The sequence below is a fragment of the Carassius auratus genome, chromosome 12 (assembly GCF_003368295.1).
Source record: "Carassius auratus strain Wakin chromosome 12, ASM336829v1, whole genome shotgun sequence".
Classification (NCBI taxonomy): Eukaryota; Metazoa; Chordata; class Actinopteri; order Cypriniformes; family Cyprinidae; genus Carassius; species Carassius auratus.
The window spans coordinates 11,951,363-11,974,318 of record NC_039254.1 but is presented as its reverse complement, the minus strand read 5'-3'; the positions used below and the strand labels follow the sequence as shown (position 1 = coordinate 11,974,318).

At 39.8% G+C, this 22,956-nt stretch overlaps 1 protein-coding gene and 1 long non-coding RNA gene across 2 annotated transcripts; one reads left to right on the top strand and one right to left on the bottom strand.

Annotated features, from left to right (window-relative positions):
* Positions 1-440: 440 nt before the first annotated feature.
* LOC113111859 (zinc finger and BTB domain-containing protein 38-like) lies at positions 441-12,610 on the bottom strand. The gene is made up of 2 exons (XM_026277020.1): positions 12,341-12,610; positions 441-9,186 (listed from the first exon to the last, which is right to left on the bottom strand). Exon 2 carries the CDS (start codon positions 8,798-8,800, stop codon positions 4,109-4,111), a length of 4,692 nt encoding a protein of 1,563 aa, XP_026132805.1. The 5' UTR covers positions 8,801-9,186; positions 12,341-12,610; the 3' UTR covers positions 441-4,108.
* Positions 12,611-14,094: 1,484 nt separating this feature from the next.
* On the top strand, positions 14,095-18,477 carry LOC113112234 (uncharacterized). The gene is made up of 3 exons (XR_003293402.1): positions 14,095-14,476; positions 15,562-15,670; positions 17,799-18,477. It is a non-coding gene; the product is annotated as an uncharacterized LOC113112234 (long non-coding RNA).
* Positions 18,478-22,956: the final 4,479 nt, after the last annotated feature.

Below are 22,956 nucleotides of genomic sequence, written 5' to 3'. Positions count from 1 at the left end.
TGAAAAGTGGGGACATCCCATAGGCGTAATGGTTTTTATACTGTACAAACTGTATATTCTATCACCCTTCACCAACCTTACCCCCAACCCTCACAGGAAACTTTGTGCTTTTTTACTTTCTCAAAAAAACTCATTCTGTATGATTTATAAGCATTTTGAAAAATGGGGACATGGGTTATGTCCTCATAAGTCACCCTCTCCTTGTAATACCTGTGTCATACATATGTCATTATACAGAGTTGTGTCCTGATATGTCACAAAAACATGCCCACACACACACACACATACATATATATATATATATATATATATATATATATATATATATATATATATATATATATATATATATATATATATATATAAAAAAAATTTTTAATGTATTCCCCGAATGATGTGGAAACTGTGCTAGGACTGCATATTAATGATGAATTCAAAGATATTTTGCACGTCATCAGGTTAATACTTTATTTGTATGGTTGTAGCGTGGACAGAGGGAGTAAAGAGAACAGGAGCGAAGAAATTAACTGTTGATTGTAGACTTGAATCGGCAATGTGTGCCAACAAACCTTTGTATTAAATGGTCACAAAGTCAACAAAGACAAAAATAAAGTTTCAAACATTTCACTTCTTTGAAACAGTCCCAATATAAAGTGGACCTCTAAACAATGGCACATATGGCATATAACATTGTCACAAAATACCAGACAATTCAGTCACATGCCTACAACTATGACCAAGTGCAGAACATATGCAGCTGGTAGATTTTAGTCACTTTGATTGACAATTGAAGCCTCCAAAGGGTCCTTATTCTGGGTGGACCAAGACGAAGAAAATAATTTTGTAGTTCTGGTATTGTTCAAAACCAAATGTACTGGACAGATCTGTTATTATTTCTCTACATATGTTCCCAAAAAGCTTAATTTCTAAAATATCTCTTAAGTCGTTTTTATAGGTCTGTGCAAATATTCAGTAGTCTATCCAGATGCTGACTGATAAATATGTTTGTTTTTTTTTTAAGTAGGACTAGTAGTAGTAGTAGCTCACATCGTCACAAGTGACCTCTTACTATCCACTGAATTTCATTGAATGTCTGCTGATGGATGAAACGGAAAATATAAGAACATAACTCATAACTCATTATGTTGTTCCTTAAAGCAGTACTCAAATAGAATGTTTTATAGAAAATGGTATGACAATTTTTTCTTTGTAAGGTGCGCTCAGATTATGTGCATATTCTTATTAGCTTATTCAAATAAAAATGCAAAGGCATCTTATATGTAAACATCAGAATTTTAGATTCAGTCGTTTTAAACCAGTTACTGATTCAGAATCGAACAATTGATACCTGGGCCAATATTTAAACCTAATCATGCTTAAATATTCAATGGAGACAAAAAAATTACAAAGCCAATGTTATTAGTTCTTTAAAATAATTGTCAGATTTTTGCGTGAACCTCTCAACATGTTTGTTACTGTTTTTACATTGTTTACACAAATGTAAAATTTACTACTACTTTTTTACCAATCACTGGTACAAGTGGTTTATGCAATTAATTTATGTATTTCTAAAATTCATGTAAAAAACGTTATCATGGTGGAGAATATACAGCAAAAATAAGAGGTCCAAAATCAAACACAAGTTTGTTGGTAGCTATCAAGGGAAGATAGACCTTGTTTTGGTTTCCTTTTCCTTTACCACCACACACCCTTTCTCTCTCTTGCACACACACACACTTTTACAATGCAAACAAAAGGCTTGTACTCATACCCGAGTGAAGCTACATTATCCACAACCGTTCATTGCATTGTGTTTTACCCTCAGGAAATGAACAGTGCTGCGGCTACATTGCACAGTTTCACACTTACTTCAAAGGGAGAAGGTAAAATATTGTGAATAGACAGGGAAAGGGTGTTGGAATGAGAAAGAGTTGGAGATGGAAGGGTGGTGTTTGAAAAGCTTTTGTAATGCTTAGGGAAAAGAAATAAGGCAACATAGGAGTTTGTCTTTTTGGTTTTAGATTTGAAATTGTGATACTGAAGGGTTAAAAATAAGAAGCTCAAAAGGTCTTGTGAGGACATGCCTCGAGTGAAATAAAGCAGGAGAAAATGAAGAACCACATATGGAGAACAAATGGAGTTTCGTGACAACACAAGAAGATACTGAAGAAGCAGTTGTTTCTCATGCGTTGTGGTTATATTGAATCCAACTTCCTTGACATGTCCCTAAGACTACTGTATGTATGTATATATATTTATATGAATACCTCATAGCGGTTCAATATTACATGTTATTTTTCAAGTCAGCGTACAGAAATGATCTACCATACTGTCTTTATTTTTAACCTCATGACTAATTACATTCATATTTTTGTGTACTTGAATGAGCTTCAAGTACAAGCCTTTTCTCACTACCAAAAATAAAAAAAAAATGTCAATCAAACAAATAATGTATTGAAAAAAAAAGAAAGTACAAGGGAGAGCTTAAGCCACTCCAGTGCTATAAGTCCCATAGTGCAGGCCCTACAGGGGCGTCAAGACTGACTGATGTTCTGTCGCTCTCTTTTCTCTGCTGCGGAGAGAGAATCTGCTAACCAAAAGAAATGGTGGCTTGCTTGTGTAGTAGATTGTTTTTCTAAAACTAACATTCACCGACTACTGTCTCGTACAAGTGTACGATTCTCTGTCTTTATAAAGGAAGCTCCATTTATGCTAACGCACTGCCCAGCTGCGCTTTTCTCCACTTTCCTCCCATTTTTGCTCACGCTTTCACTCTGTATAGTTGTCTGTTTGTCTCACTTGGTTTCTCCCTTTCTGTTGGGTCTTAAATTCAGTCAAGTGAAAGAAGTGTCTTTGGTGGACACCAGGGGGCAGTGGGGAGGAGAAGGCCACAAACATGAAGTCAACTGGAACGTATGTTGTTGGAAGAGATGAAACGATTGGCATGAGTACTGGAAGTACACAGACTTACTTCTTAAATGATCAAGGATTAATACCAACGTGATACAAACCAAACTATGCGAAACACAATCTGTCTCTAAACATAACACGCTCAAATGTAGAGTGGATTCTACATCACCATACATTTGATCTTGTCCTGGTTAGTGAAGGCATCACATAATAATATGTTTAATCCATATGACATGTAGCTACACAATCAAGTTGCTATGCTATGACTTACGAGAGAAGAACTTCATCTATGTTTTCTATATTGATCTATTAAGATTATAACAGCTTTCCAGGAATGGTGTTTTTTTGTGAACTTGCATGGAACTGCCCAAGGCTGATGCAGCACAAATAATTTTAAGTATGCATGCCTACACTCCCAACACACCCCACAGACACACTTACACAAACCTGCAGGCACACATAAAGCCGAAATACTGAAAAACACATGACTGGAGTACCGATGTTGTAAGATATGACACTATGAGCTACCCCAAAGTCTCCATGCATTACCTCTATACAAAATCGCACATTGTACATATTCATGCATGCACACACACACACGCACGCACACACACACACACACACACACACACACAAAACTGCTGCTGCATCTTCCCTGTGTGTTGAGTATGTTGAGCCTCTTCAGGCATACCATTTTGCTTTTTAAAGATAAGCCACCTTTGAATTACTATTACTAAAAGCAGTATAATTAACACTATTTTTATCATTGCTGTTATACTTTCATTATTATGGGAAGCAGACAAAATTTGTTTAGCAAAACACAAATCCTGTTAGCTGTTATTGTTCATGTGTTATCCATAATGTCGTACTGATTTTGAGAAGACGGATATCCAAGCTCTAAGAACACTACAGAATAGGCAAAGAAGTGGTGTGTTGAAGGTGCATCCTGGCAGTGCCTGAAGGGGGCATTATATCTATTGTTCTTCAGCCCCTTATATCCTTTCCTCCTGTCATCAAGATACCTCTCCATCTTTCCACCACATTTGATTTCTAGGTATGCCTATGTATTTACTGCTTTACAAAAGAGAAGTAAGAGCTGTGCAAGAGTGTTCAGTTAACAAACAGAAAAAAAACTTCCACCCTTAATGGCCTCCTCTACTCTATTACAGATATTCCCTTGCTGCCATTGTGTACTCACTTATGGGTTGTCCTGCTTTGTGCTACTGCTGCCACCACTGTTGTATAGGCTGGGGTTCACTACTAAAGGATGGGGCACTGTGCCTGTTAAAGGGGCAGCAGCATAATTGAAAAAAGGCAGGAAGGGTAAGGGCTCTTTGTCCCCTGACGTCATCATATTTAGAGCCATTGGAAGGGCAGCAAGGTTATAGGGGTATGGCAGTAGGTGTGGGCCATACAGTAAGTGATAGGGGTCAGGATAAAAGGGCAGTTTAGTGGAGTCAGAGTGTGGTACCATCTTCCCAAGTGGTGGAAAGGGTAGGGGTCCAGCAGGGTAAGACATCAGGATTTGCTCCTCCTGTTTCTTACCAGAGCAGTACCCTCCAGGTATTACCAAGGGAAGAGTAAGCTCCTGGACAGGGTAGCCTGAGCCTCTGTGGTGTTCTGTAGGAGTGACAGAGGTGTGGTCCTTTGATTCAGGCTCTGCTGTGGGCACTTGAGGATGTAGCAGGTTGTGGGACGGAGTCTTGCTCATCCCGGCTAAATTTGCTTGCAACATAAGACCCTGTTTTTCTGTATTGTGCCTTCCTCTGTGTGTTTGGCTTTTCTCCGCCTGTGGCCGCAACTGTAGGTCCAAAGGTCCTGGAGAGTGACAAGGTGACTTTGAATACCTTTGAGAAGATCCTTTTGGAGTGGTTTGAATGACAGAGCATGTAGGAGATGGTATCGGACTGAGTGGTTCCTCTTTGGGTACTAGCAACAACACGTCCTCATTACAAGACTGTTCCTTTGAGATGTTGGATAGATGTTTATTCTGTTGATCAAGTTCCTTCTTTTTTGCCAGTATTGTTGGCATGGATAAGTCTTGGACTTGGCTGCTGGATTGAGGAAATATTCTTAAATCCTGAGCATCTTGTAAATCACTGAAATCTTCATTTGGAATATTTTCACCTTCTCTACACACATAACTTCTGCCTGTTTTTAGTGATACAGGTCCAGATGGAGTTGTTTCTCTTCTAATCTGAGGCTCTGTCAACATTTGAGAAACTTGGATTTGCCTGTCACTTGGCGTTGGGCTTCTTTTCTGCTGATCTAGTGTGTCTAAATTCCGTTTCTCTGGTGTCCTGTAGTCTAGGCACTCTGCACCATTCATTACAAGTACACTAGGAAGGTTAGGAGAGATGACGTTAAACCTTTCTAAAGTGGGGCTGTGCATAACTTGGGAAAACTGTGCACACAGTGGACTGTGGACTTTGTCATTGGCTGCCACTTTGGGACTTTCACAATTTCTGACTCTTTTGTTTTCTTCCATCTTCTCACCCAGTTGGTTGTCAGTAATTTGACATTCTGGTTTGGAGTAATATATGACAGACACTGGCTGTACTTGCTCACAGTTGGTGTCTAAACCTTTGCTTGGTGTAGACTCCACTGCAGAAGTTGCACAACTAGGTAAATCTTGGTTTTCCTGTGTGTCTTCAACCGAGGTTGAACTGCCTAACTCGTGTCGCTTGATGTGGCAGTTAAGTGCTGCAGATGTTTTGCAGACTTTATCACATTGTGAGCATGTATATCTGATTAAAGGCCTCCTGCCCAAGCGAACTGGGCTGTCTTTCTCTATGGAACGTCCATCCACTTCATTCTCATCCGCTTTCATTTCCACCTCATTTCTTGATGACTGGGAAGTGAAGAAAGTAGGGGCAGACAGGGGCTTGGTTTTGGGATGCTGAGTCCTCTGGTGTTCCTCTAGTTTGGATTGTGAGGGGAATGGAGCTCTGCAAAGCATGCACACAAACTCAAATAGATGTGTCAACTCATGTTTGTCTCGTTTCCTTGGGCTGGAGAACCAACGCCCACATGTTCCACACTCAGAAGCCTGATCTTCTGACCATCGCTGTTTGATGATAGAGGATGCTGTGTTTTGAGAATTGTTTGTAGCCTGTGAAACAGACAAACTGAGAGGAAGATCAGGCTTTCCATGTGTTCCCTTTTCTTTTCCCTTCTGTTCCGTTTTGGAAGAGATAGGACAAGTGTGTAAAAGTTCTTTGACTTCAGTTTTCTGTTGTTCACTAATTTCTTTCAGCTCTTTCTTTACTTTCTGTCTCCTCTTCTCTCCCTCATCTGCCTCTCCACCATCAATTTCTTTATTCAAATTTTTCATGAGTCTATCAGCTCTCCTCATAGGCCTCAGGGATCGTTTGTAGTGCAATTTGTGCTTCCAGGCTTTAGCCCCTTGCATATGAAGGGCCTTTCGCTTGGGTTTGTAAGAATAGTAAGGCCTCCATAGGTTGTCCTCCACATCATGGTCATCTCTGTCCTCCCTGACCTCCTGCCGGAAGAAGTATTTCCTCACCTTGCCTTTTAGTTTTGGATTTTTCCATTTGGACTCCCCCTCCTTTCCTTCCTGACTGGATTTACGTTGTTTACGTTGGTGGTGATTGGTGTGACGCTGCTCTCTCTGGTCCTCCTGTGAGAGGTTACTTTTTTTGGGTTTGTTGCGTGTAGGGCTTTTGTCCCTCCTTAGATCTGTTTCAGAGATGCTCCGTTTGACAATCGCTTCCTCCCCTATGCGCACAGTAATCTGACAAAGTGGGCCACTGCCTTTGACTTCTGATCCCACTGCTAAAGGAATGGTCTTATTTGACTCTGTTTTATTGTGAACTTTTCGTCCCTTGTGAAGTTTCTCTGTTGGCTGCCTGATTTTCGAGGCCTCTGTGTCTTCACTGACATCGTCCCAGTCCCTGTATGTCTCTGTGTGCACTCTCTGGCTATGTTTTTTAATTTGTTTTTGACTTGTTTTTGCCATTAGATAATTTTCTTGACTTCTTTTTCTCTCTTCAGAATTCATCTTGTTTCTGTGAACAATAACAGAGGAAGAAGCTGCAGCACTGTGCATGATAACAGAGGGTTTGCTGTGTGCAAATGCAATGACTGAAGAGACAGATTCTTCTGGGCACTCTGGAGTTTTACTTTTGTCACTGTTGCTACCTGACTTCCATAAATCTGACCCTTCTGTGTCCCTTGCTTCTGCCTCTTTTTGAGGACAAGCTAATTTTTTACCCTGATCAACACCCACCCTGATGGGGAATCGTTCAGGCTCTGTGGTTTGAAGATCTTTCAGGAAAGACTCCAATTTCTTAGTGTCCAGAGGTTGTGGGAGGCTGCTGTCTATAGACAGAGGCAGGGTAACTGATGAATCAGAAGTGAGTAGTCCATCAGCCATTGGCTGACTGTATGTTTTGTAAGGTCGCTTTAGAGCTCGCATGGGCAGCAGGCGGTACAGTTTAAGGCCATTGACCTTCTGCTTGTAGCCACCATTGGCTGTTTTTTCACTTGAGATCAAACCAGGATTTATACCATGGAATGCCTTTTGGTGTGTTTTAAGGTTGTAGTAAGTAGGAAATGCCTCCCAGCAAAAGATGCACTGGTAGCGCCTTTCACCTGTGTGCCACACCTCATGTTTGGTGCGGTACTCAGCCAGAGCAAAAACCTTGTCACAGTAGTGACAGGGGTACTTCCGCCGCCATGAATGCACATTGGAGTGTCGCTTCAGGCTGGACAAAGTCATGTAAGAGCGTTCGCACACAGAGCAAAAGTAAATGATATGTCCATCCACCACTTTTATAAAGTGATCCTCTTCCCCCAGGGCATCCGTGCAAGTCAGTGTTCCAGCATGATGGGCGTGAAGGTCTCGCACTTTCTTTATGGGTCGGCCAGGCCTTGTCCCTTGTCCAAGCTGTTCTGGGTCTGCAGCCTCATCTGCTCTCTCTACTTCACCCTCCTCCAGGGGCTCTTCTTTGGGTGGCACTGGAAAAGCTGGCAGCCCTTGCTTGCAGATGGCCTCATGGGATTGCAGTCTTTTATTATGGATGAAGGCTTTTCCACAGTGGCGGCAGCTGAGTACTCGTCCCCCCCGATGGAGACGCATGTGGACAGCGAGGGACGAGGCGGTACTGAACAGACGGTGGCACACCCCACACAGTAGTTCTGGCTTCGGCACTGCTCTAAAAGAGTCATGGAAAGATGGCGTGGGGGTAGTCAAGGGGGAGGAAGTTAAAGAGAGAGATGAGGGTGAAGGAGGAGGAGGAGGGGTTGATGAGGACGAGTGAGGGTTTATGCTTGGGAGAGGAAGGCTCAGTTCAACATGGAGGCTGTTTGCCTTGCGTTTTTTGCCTTTTGAACTCTCAGGATCTTTCATACCTTGGTCCTGGTAGGCTCTCGCACTAAGGTTGAAAAGGATGTGTGCTGTTTCTGTTGTCGAATGCTCTTTGTACCCATTATTGAGACTAACCCCAGCTGTCTCTTTTGAATAGTCGGTTTTGTTAGGGTGTTGTAAGGGAGATGTTGGGTATCTGGAGCCACTACCATCAACAGAAAAGGACAGAGATGACTTGCAGTTCTTACTGACTGGAGCAGTTAGATCGACAGGAAAGGAAGAAGAAGTGCATGGCAGGCGGTCAGTTTTTGATGACGTTTTCGATAACTGTTTGTTTCTGAATGCTTCCCCCATCCATGCGGTGCCATTTGAACCATCTCTGTCGTGAACATTGGTGGAGGAAGTGGGGTGGGATGAGGAGCAGTGCTTCTGTGCAGAAAAGCTAGGCAGTCCAGCACTAAGGGGAAAACTGAGCGATATCCTCGTAGTTTTGGCACCATCCGCCTCCTCTGTGCCCTCTCCCATCCTGTCTCCTCTCATGTGTTTATTTCTGTGTTTCATTGGATCCTTGTACAAGTCCTCTAAGATGCTCTCCAAGGCTATAGTTGGCCTAAAACAGTGAACACTAGACAGTCAAAGGATGTGTTTGTAGTCCAACAAGGTCGAGGAAAACAGAGGGTCTGTTCTAGCTTTATCTTCAGTGCAAAAGTTGACAGTTGAAGGATTGTAGAAAACAGAGCTGTCAAATCGAAGAAGATGGCAATTCCTTGAGGTCAAGCCCAGAGACATCAACTCCTAGATGTAGGTAACATTGTGCGTCTCTGATTATCTTTGTATAAATCAAGATGAGGATTGCCATGCATTACACATTCAGCTCCAAGAATGCAGTGTAGGTGTGGAGAGGGTTCCAGCTATCCTCTCCCGACACCATGACCCCACTCTTAATCCTGCAAAAAATAAAAAAGATAGTTCAAATATTCTGTTTGAATCACGACAAATTGTAGATTTTAGTCTACCACAAACCAGAGAATGCAGTAGTATTATACTAACAAAAAAGGCACATGACAAAACATGTGCATTGTGTGGTGGCAAATCAGCATACTAGACTTACCTATAAAATTCAAGCTTGCACAAAATAAGCAATCCATTGTGGTAATTATACACAGGCAACTTAGTCAAACAAGTTTGGTTGCACTCATCTTAGTTTCTGAATTTGGCATGACAAAATCTGAAAATGTGGAAGAGTCTCAGCAATCAACCCCACGGAGTCACAACAATCCCTTCACCTAATTGAACACTGCTAAAATGTACTTTCCCCAACAGTGTTATTTATAGTCTAAGTGCTCCAAATATGCCTAGACTGAAAAGGTGCCAAAATATAGATGGCCTTTTGAACCAAAGCATCATGCTTTCCTGTTGCTGATTTTTTTATGTATGTTTGAATATATTTTTACTATATATCATTTAAAGCAAAAGTCCATGTGACGAGTACTGTCATTAAGTTTTCTTTAGCAGTCTAAGAATTAATAGTCCAGCCTTGCTGTGTTCATAAACCCTCTTTATTTGCTTATTTAATGATCATCTTGTTTGCTTAACCTATGATTTTGGTGAGCATTCTTAGTTATCACTAATGATGTGACACCAGAGAAAATCCCAAGTCATGGTTTTCTGTCTGAGTTTTGGCCAGGCAAGCAGGCCTCTGTAAAATTCCACAAGCAGCCCTGAATGCACTGAAACTAGGTCAGCACTGTTATTGCAGAGAGAGAAAGAGAGGAGGAGGGAGAGCAATGGAGAGAGAGAGAGAGAGAGAGAGAGGTGGGGAAGAAAGCAAGATCCAGGCCTGGAGACAGGAACAGCCACAAACACACACTTACACATGCACAGGAACACACACTGACACTCACACACACAGGCAGTCAACAGGCTGCATGCACATGCACACACACACTCCTCTCAACACGCAAACACATTTGCAGGCGTGCAGGCACATATGAACCAGTCTGTCTGTAAACAAGTGGCTTGACAGCTAGCGTTACCCAGCATACCACAAATGCAGCTGCTGAGAGTGTGCAAAGGATGTACACCAGAAGACCTGTATGATAATAGATGTTATGTAAGAGTACATTTAGACATGAAGAGTTGAATATTAATTAAACATGTCCAGCACCTGTTGTGGCTGTGGTTGCTAAGGCATGAAACAAGGCCTAAGAATGACACAGTTTTACATGGCGTTTGCATAGTAATAGACAATCACATCTGCCATCCCCTCATTTTCTCTGTACGTCTGTCCCTATTTATCTCTCCCTCTCACCCTCCTTTTCTCTTCTCATATGACGCACACACAGCCTCTCAACAAACAGTCCCTGGCGCAAGAGGCTGGCCAAGCGTGACAGGGCCTTTGCCCTCCCCCCTCTGACTGCCCCACTACTTATACATGCAACCGACTGAAAGAGTTAGAGCTGAAGTATTAAGGTGTTGCATCTCACACTATAAAACATTATGTCTATAAAGTCTATTTAAATAAAGGCAAACAAATCAGCTTTATCCTAAGTGTAGGAAATTGAAAACGAGCGTCAGAACCCCGTCATCAGCCGGAATGTGAAATGCATGCTAGTCAGATTTACAATTTAAGCACATGAGATAACATGTTTTATAATGTGGTCTCCGGCGGGTTTGTAACTGAGAAGAGTGTCAGAAGAAGCTGGGTGATGGGCTATAGGGCTTGCGTTTAACCGTGTCACTGAAACAGACCATGCACTGAATGGCAGTGGAAAAGGTTAATGAGTGAAGGCCGTCTGTTTCCGTGTGGCTGTGACGGGGCCCAACAGGGTGAGGTGGACTGTGTAAAGGGGGCTGTCGCTAGATACTGAACTCTACACAACCCCCTGCCAAAAACATGGTGGAGCGAGCCAGAGGAGAGATGAGGGGTAGGGAAATGAGCAAAAAGGAGGAGTAGGCTGTTTTGGAAGCAGTTGGGAGATGGAGCCGGATGGTCCAAGGTTGGGTTCATGGTAAGATTCCCTTGCTCCTTGCTCCTTGCTTTCCCCTCAGAGCAATTTATGGTAGCTTGGTGAATTGGCATGACGGGCCATGCTCTAGCGAGTCTGCCTGTGTTACATGCTGTGTTCGACATGGTCCGCTGAGTTTAAACTCCACAAGTGATTCCCATAAATCTGTTGCTGTAATATAATCAAGGACAATATCCTAAGTAGAGCAAAACCGGAAGAAAATTGCCATCACAGACAGAGTGAGATACTCCACTAGTGACCTGGCTACTTCCTTTAGATCATGTCTGAACCTGCTTATATAATGCTCTAGTTTGGTTAGGAAGGCCAGCAGCACTGCCATGTTTCCATTCTAACTTGATGCCAGAAACTTTATGCTGACATGTGCCAAAGTTTGAATAGCAAATATCCCATGCTAGCTGACTTGAACACTTAAGCAGTGACAGGAAATTCAATTTGATCCTGGCATATATGCAACTCACTTCTACAAGACCATACAACTTGGCTGCTTGGCTTCTAACGACCTCTGACCCTATGGCCTTGTAGGAGATAATAGTGTACTTTTTTTCAAGAAAAGTGCAAGTGCATCTAATGAGATCCACCTTACGTAAAAACAGGTAGATGCCATTTTTAGGAAAACGATTGTCTCTGTATTCCAAGATGCCGCTTAATCATTAATTCTAAAAACATGTCCTCCTTTATCGAGATGATTTCGTCAGATGTGAACTTGCCACAACATAAAGTATCAAAATCCAGCAGACCAGAAATTATGAAAAGAGAATGCAAAAAGGTCTGAAGCTTTATTCTGATTATACTTTAATCGTGGAGCGACTCAACAACCCTGAAAAAGAACTGCGTGGTTCAGCCACAGCAGCCGAGGATAAGGGAGACAGGCCTTGATTAGCGCACACACAAACCCACACGCACACTCATTTCTGGTGTCTACATAGAACCAAAACAACATCGATATGATATGAGAGTGGCATAGAAACACAAGAAGCAGGAAGAGGTGAAGACAGAGAGATAGATCAGAGGAAAAAGTCTCTCCTTCTCACTCCCATTCTCCGCTAGGCAAGCACACAACAAGACAACGTACCTCGAAAAACCTTCTGCTGCATCTCGGCTGCGATGTGTTCTCTCTCTCACTCTCTCACTCTCCCTCCCTCTGTCTGTGTGTCCTGGTCTGCGTGTTCCCGTGTGCGTGTATGAGTGAGAGAGAGAGAGAGAACACAGGGAAAGACGAGCGCGTGCACACAGGCAGCACTATGTAGAGGGCAGAAATGACTCTCTCGCACTCTGACTCTCCCCCTCCTTCTGCCGCTCTATCTCTCCTTCCCTCGCCCGCTCTCTCTCACACTTCAGTTTGCCACTGACACATGATTCTGGGCTGTTTTTGCTTTTTTTTTTATCTCCCCCAGCCTCATACCCCTTACTCACCCGCACCCACCCCCCAACCTCATTTGAATTCCAACTCACTTTTTATTCCAAATTTTGTTGTTCATTAGACACACACTTTCAGCATGCACACTCTCTACTCTACATACACCATGCCTGATGATAGCAAGGAAGGGAGGGAGAGCCGAAGCGAGGGAGAGAATGAGCGAGTGAGAGGACGCCATTTAAGCAGTTTGTTACGAGCACTGCCAGTCCCCAAAATGGCTGAAAACAAACAGGAGCCATGCCAACAGAAAAAAAGCTTGGCCATAGAGACACGGAGGGAAAGAGATAAAGAGTAGGAGCAGGGAGAAAGAGAGAGACGCCAGACAATACTTGGGTAAAACTCTTTAGATAAGTGAGGTAGCCAAAAGAGAGATCAAAGAGAAGGGCATGGACATGAACTTTGGTTTCCATTTTCTCCTCTCTCCACTTCCTTGACTAAAGAAGAGTACGTTTATGGCAAGAAGCGTTGGAATAGTGGGGTAAACATTGACGTTTTTGGCCGAGGCAGCCTTCTATGACAGATTTGGCCTTCTCGCAGAGCAGAGAAATAGCACCTCTGTACTTTTTGTCCTGCCCTTGTTTCCTGAATCACTCCATCTGGCATTTGCTGGATCGATTGATCCTAATTACTCTCAATCTATAGCTACTGAAAAGTTCAGGAACCACTTGTTTCAAAATGGCATTGTGTGTGGAGAACTCTTTAAAACAGTCTGTCTTGACATTCAGAAAAAAATTTCCAGCCCAAACGACCTGCGGAGGGCAGGGCAACAGGATAAGGAAAATGAGAGTTCATACTGAATTTTTTTCTCGTTTCGCTCTTCCTCTTCTGTCTGCTTTTTTCATGCCCAAATTTCTGCCGAACAGCTCATTATATACCCCCCATCCTACGTTCCTTTCCCCTGTGCCCCTCGGTCCTTCTCTCTATTTTTCCTTTCTCTTTCGCACTCCTTCTTTTTCTTTTCTATTGTATGCCAGCCCACTTGTCTCCATGGGAACTCTGCTTGGAAAGGGTGTTGTTCTTATGATCTCTCCGACTTGTTGGAACTTTGTCACTTTTCTCACACTTCTATGTGGTTCTTATTGTGAGCTTGATTACAGAACTTTCAGTTCACATGCTCGTTTCTTTCTATTTGGAGTTTATGAAGTTCAGGGAACCCATTCAGTAAGGTTTACCAAAAAGTGATTCTACTTTTTCTTGAGCTGTTGGGGAATTGAAACAAGGATATAAGAAACTCAAAAATGCAAGATATTTCCCCACAGTCATTATTAAAAGCATGGTGCTCATGTTAAGCTATGTAGACAATAGATGTTTTATCACTAAGTGTGGATAAGGAAGTTTAGTTGTTGATAAGGAAGTTCGTATGAAGTATTTGATTTAAGGTACCTTTGGGATAAGATCTTGGTTCAGTTTGATAGCAACTGTTCAAGGATCATGCATTAAGCAAAAGTACATTGATATATTTTATATTATTTAAATACTTTAACTAAAAAAACAACAACAAATAGGCCAGACAGAGGTGGTCTTCACAAACCGTCCTCTTGTATCACCCATTAAACACTGTAAACACGCTTTGTCATATTCCAAATGATTATATTTGTCGTTTGATTGCCTATAATCTTTGTCTGCTGTGAAAATAGGTGGCTGAAATGTTCCCTGCTCAGTGTTGATCAAAGGCTGTCTTTAACATGACATACGGATCAGCAGACACTAATGAGAGGGCAGTGGCCAGCTGAATCTCCACAGTAACAAAAGAGGCTGGGACATCTGGAGTCAGCCACACACAAACTCCTGGTGAGTTTTGGGGAAGAGGGGGCTGTCGAACGTCCGCCTGTAATGGGAGGACAGGATAACAAATATGGCATTGGGCAAATGAATGAAATGTCAAGTTAACCCTTTGACTTTTCATAGTTTTGTCATCAGTCTGAGTACAAATAAGCAGTGTTTACATGATATTAGCATGGCTACCCAGAGCACAAAGAATCTTTTGATATCAAAACATGCACAGTGAATCAGATTTAAAGTACTTGGTAATACAGGAAAAAATTCACTCTATTTGGAAACCCTTCATGTCACATTAAAAAAAAATACATATTGAAGGAATAGTTAAGGAAATAAGAAAAACACTTTCTCTATGCCTGGCCTTTACGGTTTCTTTCCCTTGCCCCTCATTTACTAATATATGGAGAGCAGAGAGAAAAAGAGAGATCTTTTTTTTTTTGTATTGCTGTCATTCGTAATTGCATTTTGTGTTTGACTAATTTTTGGGATTCATTTAATCTTGATATCTGTTAAGAGATTGAGACAATTGTTGTTCTATCTTTCTGTATCTCTCTGATTGCATAGCATCAATAAAAAGAGTTAAACCAAAAAACTGCACAATGCTGTTATGACTTGATCTGCAATTGTTTCCATTTTAAAAAATTTGTTGCAATACTTTTCCTTTATTGTCTTTATTTGTAATTTCCTTTAAAATATATATTTAATTATTCAATATATAATTTATATTTTTTTTCCATACTGTTAATCTATGATGCTAATTATATAGTTCCTGTTTCCTGCAGTGTCTTGATGTTGCTTAAAATGCTCTGATTGTCAGTTCATCCCTGTTTTAAATTTAAATGCTGAATGTTTCTTTAAAACACTGTTCTCATTCTTTGTCTATTTGTTTCTCACATTTCTTAAATATTGGGAATGGCCCAGCCATCCATTTGTGCATTTTGTTTTGAAACTTTTACTATAACTAGAATATTTTTCAATCCCTATATAACAACACAGAATTAGCAACAACCAATGTTAAGTTGACTGAAGGCAGATGAAATCAACACGATGCAGATGAGTAATGACTGTTAGAATGATAGGATGAATATTGACTTCAGGAACTCCCACAAACAGAGGAGCAGTCACGACGTGGAGACCAGGAGATTCGACTTGGGAAAAGGAGGCATCATCAGAGATAATCCAAGGAGTTATGGACAGTTTCATCAGGTAAGGGAGTCTGTGTTATCTGGACAAAGCCAGGTACTTTTGTGTGTGATTAGAACTCAGCAAGAGCCTGAATAACCTCCTATTTGCACTACTCCTGTCTTATTTAAATGTATTTAAATGTATTTATTTATATAGCTTCTATATATATTAAAAGCTTCTATGCTATAAACGAAAACCTAATAATATTACCGTCACAGTTTTAATTTTGTGTCCGACTTCCTCGACTTATTACTTAAGACATTCTATTTGTATTAAAGTTCTATAGATAAAGCAGATAATGGATCCCCATGTCTTGTTTCTCTTAATATTTAAAAGGCTTCAAATATATTTTCATTTGCCATCACTCTTACTTTAGCCTGTTTATACATACCTTTAATCATTGTAATAAACTTTTGTTGAAAGTCAAAGAACTCCCACATTTCAAAAATAAAGGGCCGTAACAACCTATCAAAGGCCTTTCAGCATGAGAAGTCTGCATTTGTTGTTTTTTTCACAGACCCTCGAGTTGTTCCAAACCTGTGTGAGTATCTTTCTTCTAGTGAACAAAAAATAAAAACTTTTTGGAGTAATTTGAGTAAACAAACAGTTGTTGTCTCCATTGAATTCCATAATATGGAAAAATCCTTTCCTTTAGAAATCGGTGAGGAGCAGAAAATGTTTGGACAGTAATGAGTAAACGATCACAGAATTTTCTTTCTCTTTTTTTTTGGTGAACTATGCCTTTAAGTATTGAGGTACTTAAAGGGACAGTTCACCACCCCTCTTCTATAGAACACAAAATATTTTGAACTGTGTTTCATCTGGTTATTGTCCTTACAATCAATGGTATAGAGGTTCAAAACAACAGTGGACCGCATTGTCTTTTATGGAATTATGGACAAGTAAATCAGTGAAACATTTTTCTAAATATCTACTTTTGTGTTCCACCAAGTAAGATTTAGAACAACACGAAAAAACTTTCTTTTTATAGAGAACTGTACCTTTAAGAAGGTTAAATTAGAGAAAGGTATTTAATGATTCTCTCTCAACTCACTGTCATTCATACCTTCCAAAGCATCACATGTAGCCTTAGCCTTTCTTTTCCATAATGCTTATCTGAATAGAACCCACCCGTAATATAAGTTCAAAATTGTGTTCAAAGTTATATATCTTCTCACATCAAATCCTTCCCTCAGCTCTAACCCCCTGGATTTCTGTTTTTGGTAAAGACAGAAAAAGTTTCCACTGTGGAAACCAAAAATACAACGCATTTTTTTGGGGTTCTTTGGGGAATCTAAAATGGTTCTTCTATGGCATCACTGCAAAAACATCCTTATGGAAACTTTAAGAGTGCATCCTCCACTGTGATCGTGTATGATCTTAGGCTAATTTCTGTTTCTAAGGGGTGAACACAGTGTCCTGATATTGCTGAGTTAGATGTGTTCCAAGGTCAACATATTTTGTTGACCCTGGAACAAAATTTTACTCAAATAATGTAGTCTTGACCATATCCCTACACCTAAACCTAACCTTAACCATGAGTGATCCTTCAAATCAGAGGAAATGATAGATGAATGACACTGATGTACAAGCAGCTAACAGTGATTGTAAGAGTAAACTTCACAAACTCTATAAACTTTTTCTTCAAATCTGATTGGTTAATCACAATGTTGTTCCAGGATCAACAAAGATGTTGTCCCAGGAACATGTCTCACTTGGTAAAATCAGGTTCTGCGTTACAACTCACCCATGTTACAACCATTCCTGGTCTGGCGGAATGTCGATGAAATTTCTGCAATCCAAGTTTGGGATGATCAGTGTTTGGGATAATCAGCGACAAACTATCATTTAAGTGAGAAGTGCTATTTAATTACTTTAGCACTGCCTTTTATGTACTTTTTTTGTGTCTCAATATTTGACATTTAGCATTTTCTCTTTCATAGTCATCGTAATGATATGTTGTGTTCATTCTCATTGGTTTTAAATAATAGAACATTTTGATGATTAAAATATAGGCTTAGAAACATTTTTGCTTGGTGAGCTTTATTTTGTAAAACTTACTTTACCATTCACGGTCATTACCATCTTAAAAACGTATCATTACATTGGGTTGGTAAATGTTTTTTTTTTTTTTTTTTTACCAAACAAGCTTGCTTATGGAGCCTTGTGATTACTAAACTGGAACAAAAGGCTTCCCTGAAGAACTCCTGATCAAAGCACAGCCCATTTTCTGCTTGACTGTGGCTTCCGCTTGGAAAAGGAAGATCCAGACAGACTGAGGGAAGACGAGCTTTCAGTCTGTTTTGCGCTCAAAGCTTCCATCTAGTGGTCATGTCTCTCCTCTGATATGTAGTTTGACAAGTTTCTCAGCATTTACACACGACTGTAACACGATCACAATATAACATTTGAGCATATACATCATGAAAAACTGTACAGGAGATAATCAAATAACACGTGGTATTAAAGGTGTCGTGAAATTTTGGGTAATATCTGGCAAGCATGTGTTATTAATAATTTATTGTTTGGTATCGAAGTGAGATTAGTTTTGCTCTAATTTATTATATGAACCCACTGTTGTGTTGTTTAATACAAACATCTGGTTTAGAAATAGTATATGAACCATATTTCTAAATTGATTTGCAACGTGTAAAAATGGCAAAACGTCCTTTGAATAAAAAGTTATTTGTTAATGTCTTGCCTCTTAAAAACCAGCCTTAACAAAGATTTTTTTGTCCATGGTGTTAAATTCCACAGAACCTTTATAAAGTTTTAAAATAAATGCTATATAGTGATTAGGATTTACCGTTATGTTAAAAAGCACGGACAATTAAAAAAAAAAAAAAAAAAAAAAAAACCTCGGGCTGTTGTGAAAGTGTTCCAAAGAGGGAATCTAAATTTTTCTTTTCTCTTCCACAAGGAGGTGCTGCAGCTCGGTTTGCGATACATAGAAGAAAACCTCTGTTCACTCTGTTCATAATAAGCAGTGTGTACAGTCATGGCCAAAAGTTTTGGCAGTGACATCAGTTTTGTATTTTGCATAATTTGCTGCTTCTGTAGTTGTATATTATTTTTTCAACATGTTTCTATGGTATACTGAAACACAATGATAAGCATACTTTTTAAAGGCTTTTATTGGCAATAATAATAATAATAATAATAATATATAAATGAGTCAGTATTTAGAGTGTTGACCCGGATTGAGATCCGGGGATTAGCCTGGCCACAGATCCAAAATTACAATGAAATGATCTTCGAGACATGGTGCTTCATCATGCTGGAAAAAGCATGGATCACCAAATTGCCCATGGATCATTGAAAGTTGTCACTCTTGCAGGATGTTTTGATACCATTCTTTATTCATGGCAGAATTATAAGAGGGTCCACTCCCTTGGTTTAAAAGCAACTCTGTTAGCACAACACAGGACTCATGGTAAAGTTCACCTTTTCTTCTCCGAACAATACGTTTTCAGATGTCCCAGACAGTTGGAAGGGAGCTTCATCAGAGAAAATAATTTTGCACCCGTCTTCTGCAGTCCTTGTACTTCCAGTATGCCCCTGACGTTTCTCTTGGAGATAAGTGGCTTCTTTGCTGCCCTTTCTTGACACCAAGCCATCATCCAAAAGTCTTGTCAGATGCAGATGCTCTCACACCAACCTGATGCTCTTCCTGAGGAAGCTCTGCACTGCTGGAGACATGATTCTGTAGCTGACTCGTCAGGAGATGTCCTGGCACTTGCTGGACACTCTGGGACGTCCTGAAGACTTCTTCACTGCAGTCGAACCTCTATCCTTGAAGATCTGGTAAATTATTTTTTTTCCCAGGTGCAATATTCTTTGTAGCAATATCCTTGCATGTGAGGTCATTTTGATGGAAAGCAATGATGGCTGCATGTGTTTCTTTGGAGGTAACCATTGTTAACAATGATTGGAAGTGCATCTTCCCTTCTTTTATAGCAATCAGTCGGCTCTTACAATCTAAAAAGTATGATACTGATTTCACCTGACTAGTACTCATCCACACTTTCACATGTGCTGCTGATATGATTGGTCAATAAATGTTAGCTGGTCATTTTGTGTCAGGATGAAGAAAAAAAGTGATTTTTTTCTTTGGGCCAAATTAAGCTTTTAGCAATTATTTAAAATGCATCTGATCACTCTACACTATAATCTAGAAACAATGTGAACGCCACAACAGCTTAAACAGCAAACTTTGCAAAACTCAAAATCTATGTCACTTGCCAGAATATTTGCCCACAACTGTACTTCAAAAGGAGACTTAATACATTCCTGTTATTTCAATGTTTGATTCACTTAATACAGGTACATAAATCAAGCACACAGACCTTTCAGGTAGGAAGGCTTTAAAAAAATGAACCCAAGAATTTGAATACAATGCAAATATTTTATTTACAGGCAAAATACTTACATGAATGTCATAATTCGATTTCAAACCATTCCGGATTAATATAGATTTGTCAACATTACAGTCTGTTGATGAAAACCTACTTTCTAACATTAAAACACATTAGTAAGCCACTTGAAACAAATTCTCACGTTACAACGTCAAATTTAAAGGGACAGCTCACCCAGTTCCCCCACGTGATTTCAAAAATACGAGTTACCTTTGGAATACAAAGACGGATATAAAGCAGAATCAATGTTGTTTCGTCTTTTCATTCATATCAATCCAAACCTTTTTTACATATTTTGTGCTCCATATAAAAAAGTCATACAGGTTTAAATGACATACGTTTTATTTTTGAGTGAATTATCCCTTAAACGTTTAAGACTCGTTACGCTTAACTTTGTTAGAAACAAATGTAACAGATTTTCAACATTCGTACTGAAAAACATCTGTTTGTAGAAAACAGCCTCCATGTTGCACAGACCAAAGTAAACGACCATCAGCCCGCCTTTATTTTATACTGGTAGTTATAAACATATAGCCTTTTCCCCCCAGATACTTCAATTTAATAACTGCGTCACAGTGATCTCATTTTTGTGAAAGGTTTTTTACGGTTAACCTCATGCTAATGTTAGCTAGCTCGGGCTCGTTTCACTTTAGTCTGGAGTTACGCAACTCGGCTTCTCTTCTACCCTGTAAACCCGCCCAAGTACACAAGCACTAGACTCCATGTTTGTTCATCTCACTGCCACTGTACCCGCCATACACGACAAGATCCCTCAAATCCCATGTTCATTTGTGGTCATTTCTAAGCAAGGATTAGATTTAAGCGATGAGACCGATTCAGATAGACTGAGAGACAACATATATCCACATTAAAGAACAATGAGGTTTTGACTGTAAACCTATTCGGACTAAACAGAGCCAAGATCTCATATTTATCCACAAAAGCAGAATATTAAGCCAATTTCCCGATACATGTGGTTTCAAAGAAGTCGATTTGGGTTCAATATGAGTTACAACCAAGCTCTTGTACCATTATCCGATTAGCTTTGTAGATATGACCACTATGAACCAACTCTTTTCGGCTATAAATCATCTTTCTGTTTTAAGAAATCGGTGTTTATTATATTATATATGTTCATTATATAATCGGAAACCGATTCCAACATTAGAGAACCTTATCTTTTTAATGAAAATAACGTTACATTCACAGCCATCCAAGCTCAATGCTAACAGGCAATCATGAACGTGATACAAAACATGATCTGTTAAAAAGCCACATCTTCGTCTGAGACCACACACAGACAAGACCAAGATAAACACAAATAGCCTTTTTAAAAACTAAAATGGCTAAAAATAAATAAAGTAGTTAATGTTCCTGTAACATTCTGATATATTTATGGTGTCTATATTAATATGTAACTAAGAGACCAATTCAAGTATAAAATTTTACCGAACCTATATGAACTATATCAAGGTTTTTTTTCCTCCATATTTTTTTTATAAAACCATCTGTCTACACCGTAGCCTATAATGTACTTAATCCATAACATGTAGACGAATAATGCTGGCTATTTACCCTAATATAAACCTATATAATCAATAACACAAATATACACACTCACATTTTAAAGATGTAAACTAACATTTCAGACAAAACAACTTTAAACGGGAGCCGTTTAATGTTCACATTCCTCAAAGAATGGCGGCTAACAAACGAGCAGAAGCTCACAACAGTCGCTAGGTAACATCAAGTTACATTACTACACACTCTTGGTTACACTCTAGAACTACGAGAATAATAAACTATATTAGATTATCAAATGAAATCATTTACGAACTACAGATTTGCGGTTATTTTTTTAAAGAAAATCGGTAACCAGAAAACGTAAGCTAGCGCCTTTTTGTAGAACAACATGGCCTAGATGTACAATTCTATTTTTTTATTTTACAGTGAGCTACAATAGGATTCTAATTCTCAAATTAGTTAAAAAATAACATCGGAGGTTTTAAACATCAAAGTTTCTCGAATGTTTTCATTGAAAATGCATGGTCTGAAACCCCAGGCTTTTAGCGGAGTTTCCAGCTGATCATACCGAAAAAAGCACGTGCCGTCCAGCCAGTGTATTACTCGACCTCGTGGATTCTTGCATTTTCCCGTAGAACTCAAATAAAATAAGGAAAATCATAATAAACATTTCTATAAATATGAATAAGCGTAGAAAACAAAAATAGATTCAGAATTTGAATTACATAAAAATCATATTTAAAACAAAAATAACGGCGTTAATCCTCGATGGTAGGTGTAGGCCTCTCACACGAGCTTCTTTTCCAGCACTGTTAGCTGATCCAGAGCGAGACGGACGGAACAGCGCAGGTTTTTTTTATTTTTGTTCAGAGGGTGAAAAAATATCAGTCGGGTAAAATCGGCAATGCTCGTAAAAAAGGCGGGCAGTAAGAAAGTTATTTTACCGCCGTCAAAGCGTTGGTTGCGATTGGTCTAATGCTCCCTGCTCATGAATATTACGAGAACGTTTGACCAATAATGTTTTACATTGACGAATGTTATTGAATATTCATGAATAATGTGTCCATGGATCCACCCTCGGTTTTTACGGGCCAATAGAATCTCTTCATACGTCTTGTTCCGCCTCCGCCTACATAGGATTCGCCGGAACCAAAAGCGAACAACTCCATTGGTTCTGCGTCAACTTTAATGAATTATTCATATGTTCCAGCCTCGCGGCCAATAAGCGCACAGAGAGATCGATCCATAACCCGCCCTCTGACTGTTCAGCCCCTGCCAAGTAGGCTGTGTAAACCTGTAGCAAAGCGTACAGTCTATATAAAGCCGTGTGAGAACAGTTTTCTCTCAGATGCGCTTAGAGCGCACTGG